The 14,649-nt window shown below is 33.8% G+C and overlaps 1 protein-coding gene across 4 annotated transcripts in view; it reads left to right on the top strand.

Moving 5' to 3' along the window:
• Nucleotides 1-10,275: 10,275 nt before the first annotated feature.
• The window catches only part of LOC109540684 (flocculation protein FLO11-like), a 12,346-nt gene continuing 7,972 nt past the window's right edge, over nucleotides 10,276-14,649 (top strand). For 3 of the 4 annotated variants that reach the window (XM_048670415.1, XM_048670414.1, XM_048670412.1), the window contains exons 1-3: nucleotides 10,276-10,459; nucleotides 10,754-10,831; nucleotides 14,336-14,413. In XM_048670415.1, the coding sequence (XP_048526372.1) occupies nucleotides 10,330-10,459; nucleotides 10,754-10,831; nucleotides 14,336-14,413 (286 nt within the window). In that variant the 5' untranslated portion in view covers nucleotides 10,276-10,329. The remainder of the gene's footprint in view (nucleotides 10,460-10,753; nucleotides 10,832-14,335; nucleotides 14,414-14,649) is intronic. The other variant, XM_048670413.1, reaches the window with a different exon arrangement.

Raw genomic sequence — 14,649 nt, 5'->3', positions numbered from 1 at the left:
AGGCACTTGACACTTGATGACCCTAAAAAATTGTTTCCAATTGCACCACGTCTCGATTTTTGTGCGATCTGTAAATGTGAGCTTAAAAATAAATGTTTTCACGCTATCACAGAATCTATAGTACAAAATCCTAACTTCTTTACTAGAATAAGAAGCGGATTGAATAGTTTATACGGAGACGTTAGTCCGAGAATCCTGAAAAATTCCTTCAAATTTCGGTAAATCCTGATTTTTCCCAGTTGCAAATGTTGACTTAAAATCGAACTGCTTCCCGCTATAGCAAGTTATTCCATGTAAAATTGTAACAAACACCAAGGAACGACTAGGAATTTTGACAATGTATAGAGGACAATTGAGTCCGAGGTCCGGCAAATTAATTAAAATTACTAAAAATTCTGAGTTTTAGGCGTATACGTGAGTCTGCAAATAAATTTTATCAGGCAACTACACAATCTCTAGTAAAAAAATTATAACTTCTCATATAGAGCAGGTAGGGATTTACTATTTAGTATAGAAGACACTGGCGTCTGCCTATCTAACAAAGTTCATTGAAAACTAACTGCAACTTAGATTAAGTGGCATTTTTCAGTGGGTTTTAAACTAGAAAGCAGTTGCTTTGTTTGTGACTTTATTTCTTGCATCATTTTTCACACGCCACTTTAATTATTCTAAACCCTTCTCAAGTATGTCCTCGAGAGCTGTACATTAACCAAAAAATTACATATTTCGCGTCCAATACATCACGTATAGAGTACATAATAAAATCGTTTGCGTTTTTAAAATATGGAAAATAAGCAAAGAACGGTAAATAGCCTATTTGCATGTCGAGCGCAAAGTTATTATTTTTTAATTACTTTTGCGACAAATGACAGGACCAAGTAATTTGCGACATTACGTATCGCAAATTATGTTTTTTCCGACTGTTTTTTTCGACGGATGTTTATTCAATATTCCGTTTTCCTTTGTGCAACCTGTACACGCCACAATCTAGTTAGTTCGGCCCATCGTTGTATAATGAGCTCGGCAATCAGAGCCTCCACTGGCAAACTCTCCTAAGCCAGTGAATTAGCGGCCTATTTACCTCGTTGAGTTAATTTGAGGCCCATAAGATGCCATAATCTTAAGTCCTTAGGGATGACGGGTGTTTGTGTATGACCATGTCATTTCAAACCGCTGCTTATCTTATTTTGGAAATTATGGCAGAATGTGCTTATTTCCAATTATTTTTAGATACAAATCTGCAATCCGTTGGCCTTTGTGCTAGTTCGAGAAAATGGCATTTACTTCTACTTCTATGATGGAAGTGAAAGATTTCAGGATATTCTTGGTCGAAAATCCGTCAATCGTTAGAGGAAAGCCCCTAATGCATATTTCAGTATTTTCGCTAATGAACGACGACAACAAAACCCCGAGAAACCCAAATTATTCCAGCTCAGAAATTTGTATTTCGTCAATTGACACAACAATTAAGCTGTTTGCATTTATGTGTTCTCTTCTCGTTTATATTTAAAATATGCATTTATCCATATTTATTGCCGCTCGTTGCAGAGAAGCGCTCTGGTTTTGTCAACAAATGGTGGTGCTATTGCTGCCTATATTAATTTTGAGACAACAAATTTGTTAGTCTTTTAGCACGCTGTGAGTGATCAAGGAAACGCAGGAAAAATGATTGAAACTGGTTGAATAATGCAAAATTAAGTTCTCAGAATTATCCATTAATGACCGCGAGCATATTACTTCCACTCATGGTCCTGAGGGTCAAGTTAATTAACAAACCGAATACATCCCAAAGACCCTGCTAATGCAATTAACGAAAAGAGGAGCATCGTGTTGATACAGTGGCACATAAATTCCATCTTCGTAGGGCCGATGTACATTGAAAAAGTGGCCACTTTGGCCCAAGTACCTTTTCCGATAAAACACTTAATGTTTGCAAAGGCAAAGGGCACATTTATCGGTCAAAGTTTGACCATAGCGGAATCTCTAAAACCGGCCCATAACAGACAAGATCGCCAAAATAATTACCCACCAGTATGCCAGCTCACTGGACAATTCTAGTGGAAATAATCTCCGTCCTTCTTGGATGGACGGTGTTAATATTATAAGGGTTAAATTCCGTCCCTGAGGTATTCCAATTAAACACCCCGAGCATATTATATGCTTTGCCTTATTTAGGGCAGATGGTTTTATTAATTAACGGACTAAATTTATAGGAAACACCACTCTGCAATCATTAACCCTCAGCAGATTGAATTAGACACACCGGCAGAAAAATTTTGCCGGTTCGTGCAATTATTTCCAACGGCAATTCGCGTTGATCGACTTAACTTACCCACTTCGTACCAAGGATTATAAATTTCTATTAAAATGCGTTTTCATTTGGCTCACTAATTGGCGGTGCAGTCTAAACCTTGAGCAATCAGCATTTTCGTTTACATATCAGCTAAAATGGAAACCATGTTTATCTAATATTGACCTTATTCGAAACTTGGTTAGATAATTGCTGGGGGATTATAGAGAATGTATAGATAATGTGGAAACACTTTAGTAATTTGAATAATTGAGCTTTGAACTAAAAGCTTAGCATATTCGTATTGTAAGGAATTAATGCTCTTAGATGTTCGAAATCTAATATGATTCGTCTGTTTGTTCATTTGTGGTTGGATGTTCTCCCATTTTATTCAGCAGTGATATTAACTTGCTGGAACGAATTCTGTTTAGATCAATAAAAATCCTGCTAAACGATGACCATCGAATAGTCGTTCATTTGTAACATTGGGTCAATTGCAGCCAGAGCCAAATAAAGCCTGAATTGTTCTACAGTAGGTGATTCAAAATTGGCGTCATTCCTTATAAGGGATAATAGGGGCTCACTTGGGGGCTACGAGAAAAATATTGAAATTTTTTTTTCGATAATTTGTAGATCTTAACAGTAGAAAATTGAATTTCAAATTTGTTATTAAGCATTATTTTGAAAGTGTTCCATGTTTAATTGGAAGCATATTGGAATACTTAAGCATTAAAAAATAAAAATTACGATGTTTGCTTCAAATTACGAAAATTTTTGATATTCAAAAAGTTTTCTTCTACAATTTTTTGCTGAAATGTTTAACCGGCAATGATGTTTTTTAGCATTAACCGATAGTTACAGGTGGAAATCCCTTGTGAATAATAACAATAATTTGTCAAACTGTGACTTACCTTAAATTTCTTTTTACGAATTTGCGGATATGCAATTAGTTCAGGGGAAATGCTACACTAATATTGCAGAAGCTGAAAGAACTCACGCCAACAAAGAGCGAGGAGAGTTGGTTCCAAAAAGATAGTGGACGACAATTGATGTTCAGGTTCCAGACACAGAGGAACACGTATTGGACATAACCGAATCAGGGCCTTCCAGGGTCACTCAGAGCACAATAACTGACACTTTCCCAAGCACCAAATAAATACCAAGGGCTACATTCCTACCACGTTGGTCCGATAAACACAGCACAAGGAGATACAAATGGAGCAGGAGTTAATTAACTGAAGTTTAAATAATTACGAAGCAACATGTAATTATGTAATGTTAATTAGGCACATTACCTTGAAAAACATTGTTGCCGTTTTCCTAATATAGTTTTCAGAAAAAAGTTCAGAACTTACCACTAATTGAAAATATTTATTTTTCGATCAATTTCAATTATGTTTTTTACATATTGAAAAGTTACATATTGAAAATGCGCTTTCGACTAATGACAACATTAGTCGTTACTAGCTTTCAACATTCGCATGTAATGATGGCAAATTACGTGCCTTTTTATAGTGTCAAAATTAAAAAAAAATAAAAAATTTGCACAATTTTCCGGAAAAAATTACCATCGATTCATACCTGAAATGGCCTAAACGACATCTGTACCGATTTTTCATATTCTACTGCAACGAGTCTGCATTAAACGCAATGAAACAATTTTGTTTTGCTCAAAAAACATTTGGAAAATGTTTATAAAAAAATTACTAAACTATTTTATTGACCAAGGCTTAAAGGTCGTTGCTAAAATAACAAAGTTTACTACTGTTTTGACAAAACTAATTTTCTTATCTTTGCTGTAGTGGATGTGCCATTTTACAATTGTTTACTTACGCAAAATTGATGATTTTGGAAAATACGAAATTACGAATTAATACTCGATGATACTGACTAATTCCAAAAAAAATTATTTTTGTAGCTCCCTTACTGCAGAAAATAAAGGATTAACCTTTGGATGCAGTTCTCATTTCTACAAAATAGCAGAATTTCTTTAACATGAAAAATGAAAATTATTACATACAGTTTTTGAGCGATTTTTAATATATACTTTTAATAAGGTTTTTTTGTATTTTCTGTAAATTTGATCTAGAGATGGATTTTAGGTAACTTAAAGCGAGAATCTATTTTTCAAATTGTTTTTCATAGATATTTTATTTAAATATTATTTCTTAATAATCTCCATCCTAGTTTTTATTTACTTGGTTAAACTGTTATACGTTCAATTTAACTGTGGGAGCAATGAAAAATAAATCTCCAACTTCGAACGCAAAAGTCCAGTCACACACATAGTTTTCTGACTTGATTTTTTTACTTGATTAAACGGTTCTGCGTTCAACCTAACTTTGAATAAAATGAAAAAATTTATTGTCATGCTAATTTAGAACCACACTTCCTGAGAAAAAGTTACATTTATTAATCAGCTATTTGTATATGGACAAAGCCCACTTTATGCTGCCATTTTAAAAGCTTTTAGTTGAGCACGTTGGGCGAAAACTGATTTTCGGAAATGGATTCTTCCGGCAATTTCTATATTTTGCATCCGGAAAATATGCGAGTGATGAAATTCACCGATGTCACTTTTGCGAAGGAAACTGCATTTGAAATTGATGGATAGAATTTCGAGTGAGTCTACTAAAACGTTTCGTAAAACACTAGAGAAATATCAACTTAATTTATAACGATAATTAATGTTGAAGTTTCTTGGTGACCGTATATAATAATTAGTGATAGAGGTTGCTTTGTGTGTTTGGGATGGTCGGTCAATTGGTAGAAAAAAGTCCACTATTTTCCTTGTGCCTTGTGCGTTTCGGATTTATTAGATTAGATTTATTTAAAACACGCAAATTTAGAAGTCTCACATGTTTTTTATTTTGAATTGTACTCAATTTTACGTTAATTTGAATCAGTGCTTATCCGTGCATATTATCATTTTTGCTGGATAAAACTTAGTGAAATCCTTCCATCTTTCATTTAAAGTCCAAGCTTTATATTGCCTAGTAAATCAAATTTTAGTCACCGAGTGAAATAATAAGGAAGACGAGGGCGCACCCTGTTTTATTCAGACACGTTCCCTTGATCCAAATTCAGTTACTTCTAATACGGTTCCAGGGACTTATTTGGTTAAATCGGGCCAAAGGTCGTACGGATTCGTTCATTTCTACTGAAAACGCGATTTGGGAACTTTCATTCGAATGTTCTTTTAGTTTTTGCCGTTAAAACTTTGCCACTCGTTGCAAGCAACTCCTGAACAAATTTAAATGTTTGCACGGAAAAATCCATGCAGGGTTACAAATTGGACCGTTTTGGTTACTTTATTCAAAGATCTACTTTGACGCATTTGGTTAATAAATTTCCAGACTCCCTTCAAACGAAATTTTATTCGAAGAAGTTCTCAATTTAAAATATCCGAAACTCCTTTTAACTCCGCAATATTGAGATGGGTAAAAACTCAACGTGATTGAGTACAGCAGGTATCTACGGGAAAGTATGTATTTTGAGGCAATATTTCAAAAAACCCGAAAAACTGAAACTTACTTGAAACGTTGGCGTCCGCAAAGTTTTGCTCACCTTAGGGAAGATTTATTGCAATTTAAAACACTGTTTTTCTGACTAAAGGAAACTTGCTAGAATCAATCTCCGTTACATATTGCATCGTAAAAGTTCTAAACTTTAACCCCGTATTCAATAAAGCTGTTGGGGAAATTCGAGTGGAAATTACTTTCGGAAACGCATTTCTTGTCCATTACTTTATTTATACACGAGCTAATTATCAATAATGATTTAAATGCATTTTAAACATTGCTATGTTAACAATTTGATGTCCGCTTTAGTACTTTAGTAAAAAATCTTTTGAGCGAAATAACTGCATTGAAAAAATTTGTTACGTTTCCACTTGCGAAAAAACTACTTACCAATCGACGGGATTTTCACTTTGAATCGCTTCACTTTTCACTTGCCTTTTTCCTAAATAAATCTTTACTTTACAATCGCTGTTTCTTAACATGGAATTTTCTGCACATCCATGTTTTTCAATGTGGGTTTACCTCAGCCACTATAAAAACAATTTGGCGTTTCTATTTTAGTTTATTAACTAAAATACCCAAGTCGTTTCATAAAGGATAAAACAGATCACTCTAAAACTGCCAACTGCTCGCAGCAACTGAAATGGAATTTAAAAATGCATGATGAATTAGCTTTGCCTAAGCGAGTTTTATCTACTTGAAACGAGTTTTACTGAACTTTGATTTGCTGGGAATCTATTCTGCAGCTGCGATGCATTATTAACTAATAAATGAATGAAATGATCTCATACTAAAGAAAACTTTAGATATAAGCCCGCCTTCAGTTGTATGTGTTTTCAGACACAATCAAGTAATTTTTTGACGCCAGCTTCAGTTGATAAGGGTCTAAAACGAGTGACATAAATTCGATGACAAAGTAAAATAAATGGCAACGCTTCGGAACGAGATCGTTTCGTCTTTAATATATAAAGAGGTGGTTCATTTTTTACTTTTCCTTCGATTCTTCATTTTGCTCGAAGACAAATGTTTTAACCGATCGCGGGTGTCTTACCGGAATATCTGGTAAGGTCCTCATTCTTTCTGCGAATCATTTGATTTCGTTAAAAAGCGTATCAGTTAAAAATCCTCTTGCAATTGAACGTAAACTGATCAAATGAGATCAAATAACCTTCCATCGAACGTGAATAAATTCGAATATGTACCAAATTTGTTAACAGGAACAAATATCCGATTTCCGGCCGCCATAAACATGATAGTTCCCCAAAAGGTGAATCCTAGTTATCAGATCGAGTTAAGCCGGTAAAAGTGCCCGAACAAAAAGAAACAAAAGAAATAAAAGTGATATATCAATCAACGCACCCGAAAGGGATTTTAGTTTTCATTTGATAACGTCCCATATGCTTGTATAAATTTTCTTCTTATCACCACACTTGGCAGCTACAACATGGTTAAGGAGTATGAGCAAGGAATCGAACGATCCATTAAAATCAGAGCGGGGTTTTCATCTCCTTTTGTTTAAAATTGACCAGAAATTTCATCAAAGACAGCTTAGCCAAAACAAAGGTTATTTCGGTCAAATCAACATCACAATCATGAAATTTACATAAAAAGGAAGCGGCAGTCATTATGTTAAGTGTAAATAAATTTATCAGAAACTCACTGTTTGAAGCCGCAGTCGCAAATCCACTTGTCATGGATTTGTTTAATATCATTGATATTCAGTTACACCTTGGCTTTTAGTTATAAATAGAAGTGAATTATTTATGTAAGAAAACATCTAATAAAATGTAGGCGTGCCAAAGAACAAGGTCCCTTGAGCAAGTGTTAGTTTTCGTCCATCGGGCTTTGCAAGCTAGAATAATAAAAGTTTTAAGTCAGAGAACTAGATTGGACGTGGGGAACCCAACAATGGGAAATTTTAAAGGTGTTCATCGCTTAATTTTTCTTCATAAATATGAATTTAAAAAATCAAGGAAGATTTTCCTTTAAAATATTTTGCCTAGTGATCGACAATATGAACCGATTAAATTATTTTCAATTAACCGTTTCTCGGAAACCGAATGATTTGCGGACAAACATTTAAGTAAACGTCGTTATTTCTTGATGCAAAATCACTCTGAGATTAGTCGAACAAATTTACTAATACTCTGTATAGTTAAAATCATGATAGCTAGAAGAATGATTGATATAGTTAAAAACATGATTTTCTTGCCAGATTTTTTGCCGCTTTTTGCAAATTCCCGGAATGAAGCGAATAATTGTTCTCTTATTTTATTTTGGTTGGCTAAGTCACAATTTGGAATATTTTTCCTGTATTTTAATAGCTGAATTTTAGTGCTTTTGTCTTAAATTTGAACTTGGGAACCCTTACCAGAAGCTCACTCTCAAAATAACTTTTATTATTGTATATATTGTATATTGTACTTATTATTATATACATCAAATTAGATATGAAGCCGACTTATACTAGATGATGGACTTAATGAAATGAACATGTGAGAATTTACGTGCAAAATGAAATGGATTTCAGTTTTTCTTTAAAATGAGAATATTAGTTGAAAAATAGCAATGTTTCAAAAACAATGCCAAACGCATTGAAACATGAAAAAACTAACTTTTAGAAAAGTTTTTGAATACATTTAGTACAATATTCAAAATAAATTAAATAACTACTTGCAATACAATTCCAGAAAAAAAACATTTCTAAAAGATTTATAATTGTTTTTATCTTCCCCGAAACTAGTTTTCTAACAAATTTTTCTAAGTGCTTGTTTGTATTTGGAATACGATTTTGGCTGGGCTTAGTTGGCTAATTTTTTTGGTTAAATCGGCATTGTGTGCCCTTTTAAGAACCACTGTTGCCACCAGACAACAATGTTTTTCAATCCTTTTGGCTGTAGAATAAGTTCTTAAAGTTTCGCGGGTTCAAATTGAGACACCCTGTAAATTACTTACTGATATGCGGATTTGTTGCATTTTCCTTTCCAATGTGCATTAGCTGTTAGTAAATTGTATGCTGCTCCGAAAAAATAAAGAAGCGAAGAAATCTGTTGGAGGCGAAGCACCCTGCTTGGATCCGTAGCTCATTTATTACACTACACCTTTAATTTTTTGTGCTTCTATTCGTTCTCCAACGTTTTATTCATATGATCCGAAAATGCAACTTGTTTACCAATCATGCATATTATAAATTGTTTGACCAGTTTTGGTCACTGTGTGTGGGTGAATTTTGCATAAATTCGCTTTAAAGTTGGCTATTAAGCCATAAACTTTAAATTTAAGTCACGAGCTTGAAGCATATTTTTATAGTATATATTCAGCAGAAATGCAGTAAAAAATAATTATTACGACGCAATAAAACAAAGCACTTTGATCACGGATTATTAAAACTTTAAAATGAGATGGCATGTCTTGATGGGGAGCTTTAATGCTTTAATGCATCTTTTATTTAGAAAATAAGTAAGACAATTTAAAAGTTGCTTATAAGCATGCAACTTAAACATTTACCAATCGCTATGGTTCAAAATGGATCCGATAGATCCAGAAAGTTAATGCATTTTTTTCAAGATTTTTTCTCGAGTTTCGGATAACATTCAGTAATGGGGAGTCGAAAGCGAATAGCATTAATTTTATGACACGTAGTAAAATAGACGATGGTGCTCTCAAGGATTGTCCGTCGTCTCTAATGTACAAAAAGACACTCTGTTTTTTACGATAGGTCGATTTTTCACGTCTCCCTAAAGGAGAAAGTTTTTACTGCAGTTTAAGAAAGTTGCAAACGAAAAGAAACTTTTACATTCCAACGCTGTAAACTTTAAATTCGTTCTAATTTTAATTGAGCACCACTACCATAGCATTTCAATGAGATCAAACATGATAGAGGGTCATAAATCGTATTGAGTGCTTGCCATAAACCACCCTCAAGATTTTAACAGAGAAATTCCTTAGTGCACCTTTCATATTCCCTGCGACAATGAAAAGTTTTGTCGAATGAATAAATCCTTGACAAGTCACGACTTTTGTCTAATAAACAAAGAGAAGGTTCATTTTTTGTATGGAAGCAACTTTTCCGAGTTTCCTTAAGGTAAAACTTTTTACTGCAGTCGGAAAACGGAAAAATCCCTTAAGAAGGCGTCTGCAAAAAGCGAAAGAATTTCACACAAAGGGAATAACAATGAAATGAGCTAGAAAATACGCTCAAAGTCGACGAGGCATCAACTTCGGCAACTACGGGAATAATTCCACGAAACGCTTTCAACGCAAATCAAATTTGGCCTGAAATCCTACTAAACATGCCTTGGCTTGTTGTTGATTTTTTAATTTCCTTCAATATTTCTTTTGTTGCGATTGCTGGCAAAATCTCAGTAATCTGTCATTTTCTAATGCACCTTCCGCAAAGAGTCGGAAATGTTTTCGCCTTGAACAACCTGTTTTCGCCAACTAATAGATGGATATATAAAGGTATCTTCTCCGAAATTCACACAGTTGATTGTTATCGTCGATATCTTTCCGATAGAAATGAAAATTGTTATTGTATTTATTTCCTTCGCTCTCTTTGTGACAACAATAGAAGCCAAAAAGAAAAAATCTACCACGACTACTGTGTCCGGACAGTTAGCCAGTTTCTACGAGACATCCACGTTACCAGGTAATTTCGAATAGTTGATTCTAGAAGTATGTTTTGCTGCAGAATTGCGATTATTGGGAAGATCCAAGTAATATGTCATTTTCCTTATGCACCTTCCGGAAAGATTCTGAAATGTTTGGTCTTTCTATTTTTTTTGCTTTAAATAACCTGTTTTCGCTGCGTATTTGATGGATATTAGAAGTCGTAAAAGTGTCTCCTCCAAATTTCAGACAATTGACTTTTCTCTTTCGTAAAAAACTCGATAGGAACGAAAATTGTAATATTATAATTTTGATCTGTTTGCGACTAAAATAGGAGCCAAAAAGAGGAAGGCCACAACAACTACCAAACCCGGACATTTGGGCAGCTCCTACGAGACATCCAAGCGTACAGGTAATTTGCAGTAACTGCGTTTGCAAGTATATTGATACAGCATTGCGATAATTGAAACAGTCTAAGTGAAATGCGTTTTCCGAATATTTTTTCCGGAAATGCTCCGAAATGTTTTGATATTTCTATTTTTTGCCCTAACCTACTTGTTCTTGCTTCGAAATCGCTGGATACGTTAGCAGCAAATGTACGAAATCTGCAAAATATGTAGACATTCTGCAAACTGACCCAGTTACTCTCGGTAATCTACAAATTGATATTTCAGGCAATCTGCCAAATGCCGCCTTAGTCAATCAGTGTTGAAAATATTTAGTCCTCACATTGAGTAGACAGTGTGCATTATATTAGTTTTACAAGGCAAGTTAACCGTTCAGTGTTGTAAAATCTTGTAAAATTGCCTATTGAATATTAGTTTCTTTACATTCCAGTCCCATTCGCGTCATAATCATAAAAATATTGCTTCTATGGCAGTTTGGTATTCAGGTTTTTAATTGACTATAAAATGGAAACCAGTTTAATGAAATGTGAACTTCCTTATCAACGAAAATCAACAACTAGTTATGAAGTAACATACAAGATGTTCAAGATACTATGGGCTAAAATATGCAAATGTTGTTAATGAAAACAAACGGATAGCATAATTTTGTGAGTGTCCACAAACATTTAAATAACATCCGAGGTTAAGGAACTAATGATTTGTGTTTTAATGCTTTTGTATAATTTTGTTGTTAAATTACCACATTTCATTAAACCGTTTTGTCTTTTGCCAAGGAACAATATTTTTCCATTTAATGAAAAAATATTTGTTTCCAAAACGGTGCAACGAAAAACCTCAATAAGTTGACGGAAACTATTTCGAAGCTCATAAACTCGAATTATTAATTTGTTTACAAATTAATGCCTGTGTAATCACCATAGCATTTGTTAATGCCATAAAACAAGTGCCTGTGTAATCACCTTATTATGCATTCTTCTCGAGCAGCTTCTCGTATTCGGTTAAATAATTCCTGCTCAATTTATACCGGTGTTCAGTAACTCATTGGTTTAATGTGTACCTTACATACGTATTAGGAATGTAGCCGGTATTTATTTCGTTCCTGGGAAACTGTCAACATCAATTGTCGTCCACTATCTTTCTGGAACCACTCTCCTCGCCCTTTGTTGGCGTGAGTTCTTTCAGCTTCTGCTATGTTACTGTAGCATTTCCCCTGAACTAATCGCATATCCACAAAATCTTAAAAGAAAATTCCAAGTAAGTCACAGTTTGACAAATTCTTGTTATTATTGGCAAGAGCTATCCACCTGTTACTATCTGTTGATGACGAAAAACATCATTGCCGCTTTGACTTTTCATCAAAAAATTGTAGAAGAGCACTTTTTTAATATCAAAAATTTTCGTAATTTGAAGCAAAGATCGTAATTTTTCTTTTCGAATGCTTAAGTATTCCAAAATGCCTTCAATTAAACATGGAACACTTTCAAAATAAAGCTTAATAACAAAGTGGAAATTCGATTTTCTACTGTTAATATCTTCTAGAAATTATTATATTATTCTAGAAAAAAAAATTTCAATATTTTTCTCGTACCTTCCAAGTGAGCCCCTATTACCCCTTATAAGCAATGATGCCAATTTTAAATCACTCTGTATACGGCATGTTCCGCAAATCTGTTAAAATATTTTGACAGCTTGTTCTAGCCATTTTAGAGTGGGTCTTCCTGATAAACTTTGGTATAAGTGATAAGCTAATTGAGTGTCATTCTATGCTAGTGTTTTGTAGTTTTGGAGTTTACTTTTATACAGGGTAGAAATGTGAAACGCCTACATTTTTTTTTGTTCAGAACTTTTTCKTGTGCACTTTAACTTTTACCAACAYATTTTTTTATTTACTACAAGTTATTTATCAACTTTTTTATCGCTTATTATTTTTCCCCAAGGGCACTAGTTTGCTCGTAAAAATATTAACCGTTTCGGCTTGATCAAAACTTTCCATGCCGTTGAATTGAGAGAGGTCAAGAAGCTCCTATAAACTCGCCTCCTAGATCTCCCGATCTAACCGCGCTTGATTTTTWCTTCTGGGCGATTTCAAAAATACGGTGTACTCTACAGAAGTAAATACAATCGAAGAACTTCAGGAGAGAATATATAATATGTCTTACGAAATAAGAACTTCAGTCCAACTTTACGGTCTGTAAATTTTAATTTCAATAAATGCCTGCGATTATGCCAAGAATGTCAAGGTCAACAATTTTAACAGCTGCTAAGTTAAAAATAGAATATTTATTTAAATTTCATTTTGTTTGTTTATATCCTAGCGCCTATTGTCACGCCATGTTATTATTTAAGTAAAATTTATTCAAACTTAATAATTGTATTCTGAACCAAATTACACAATTTAGAAAAATAATTTAGGTTGTTAGTAATCAACTAATAATGCCTATCAAAATTATAATATAAAAACGTTATTAGATTGTAAAAAATGAACTTACACATTTTGAAAACGGTAAAGGAAAGGATTTTACTTTTTTGCGGGCAAACTATAAAAACAATAACAGATAAAAAAGTTGGCTCATAACTTGTAGGAGTTAACAAAATCATGTCGAGAAAAGTTTAAGTTAATACAAAAAAGTTCTGAACGAAAAAAAAATTGGGGTTCTACACTTCTACCCTGTATAAAAGCAAACGGAACCACGAAACACTCTCATAAAATGGCACTCAATTAGCTTATAATGTATACCAAAATTGAAGTTTCCATGTTTAACCGTTTTAAACGAAAAGAACAAAAACAAATATTTTCGGCCATTTTGGAAATGAAACATCTTAACAACGAAACCTCAAATTAAAAAATTCCGAGAAGACAGTCCTCTTTAATGACTAGAAGATCACGCTATTCAAATATTTTAACATATTTACGGAACACCCTGTATATAGGTTTTGTTACTTCTTCATATTTGTAAGATAATATTTTAGTTAACAGTCTTCACATCTTCTTCTTTAAGTCCGTCTCTTCTAGTCTCAATAGAGTGTGGTGACCTCTCACGCATACCCGTGGAACGCATCATCTACAGTTGTCCCTGGAGACAAATGAATCCTTTAAATTAATTGCCTTTGCTCAGTCGGCCTCGTCCTATGGGAATATAAATCCTGCTAATCAAGAAGATTCCAATTTTGATAGATCCATGAACAACAAAGTGAGCAACAAATTTTAGCATTATCGCCGTTTGGCAGAAAGTTAACAGCAATTTTGCAGGATCAGGATTTGTCCCACTGTCTAGTCAATGTGAAGACTAAGCATACTGACTAGCGCCTACGGCATTTTGCAGATTGCCCAAAGTAGTAGGGATCTCAAAGTGCCTGGCAAAATGATTAGTTTTAAAAATGTCTGAGCATCTTSCATATGCGGGATTTTTTCCTTCAAATTTTGTAAAATTGATTTTTCCTTACTTAAATAACTCGATATAAATAAAAATTGGAATATTTTTAATTTGCGATGTTTGTGAAAAAAATAGGAACCAAAAAGAAGAAGTATTCAACAACTGCTAAACCCGGAAATTTGGACAGTTCCTACGAGACTTCTTCGCCACCAGGTAATTCGGAATAGTTGATTTTGCAAAAATATATTGATGCACCATTGCGATATATATATATATACGTATTTTCTTGTAAAGTTCATATTTACTGAGATATCGCACTTTGACGCACTAATGAGCAACCCTGTATATATAAATAATCTTTATTTCCTACGGAAAAAGGCTATCGACCCAATCGGTCTTTCTGCCCTTGTTTAGTACATATGTCTTAGCCTAGCTTATTCTAAAATTAA

Source organism: Dendroctonus ponderosae, unplaced genomic scaffold (genome assembly GCF_020466585.1).
Source record: "Dendroctonus ponderosae isolate FM_Combo_2020 unplaced genomic scaffold, Dpon_F_20191213v2 Dpon_F_20191213_1, whole genome shotgun sequence".
Classification (NCBI taxonomy): domain Eukaryota; kingdom Metazoa; phylum Arthropoda; class Insecta; order Coleoptera; family Curculionidae; genus Dendroctonus; species Dendroctonus ponderosae.
Note: the sequence above shows the minus strand (reverse complement) of the source record. Positions and strands in the feature narration are given on the sequence as shown.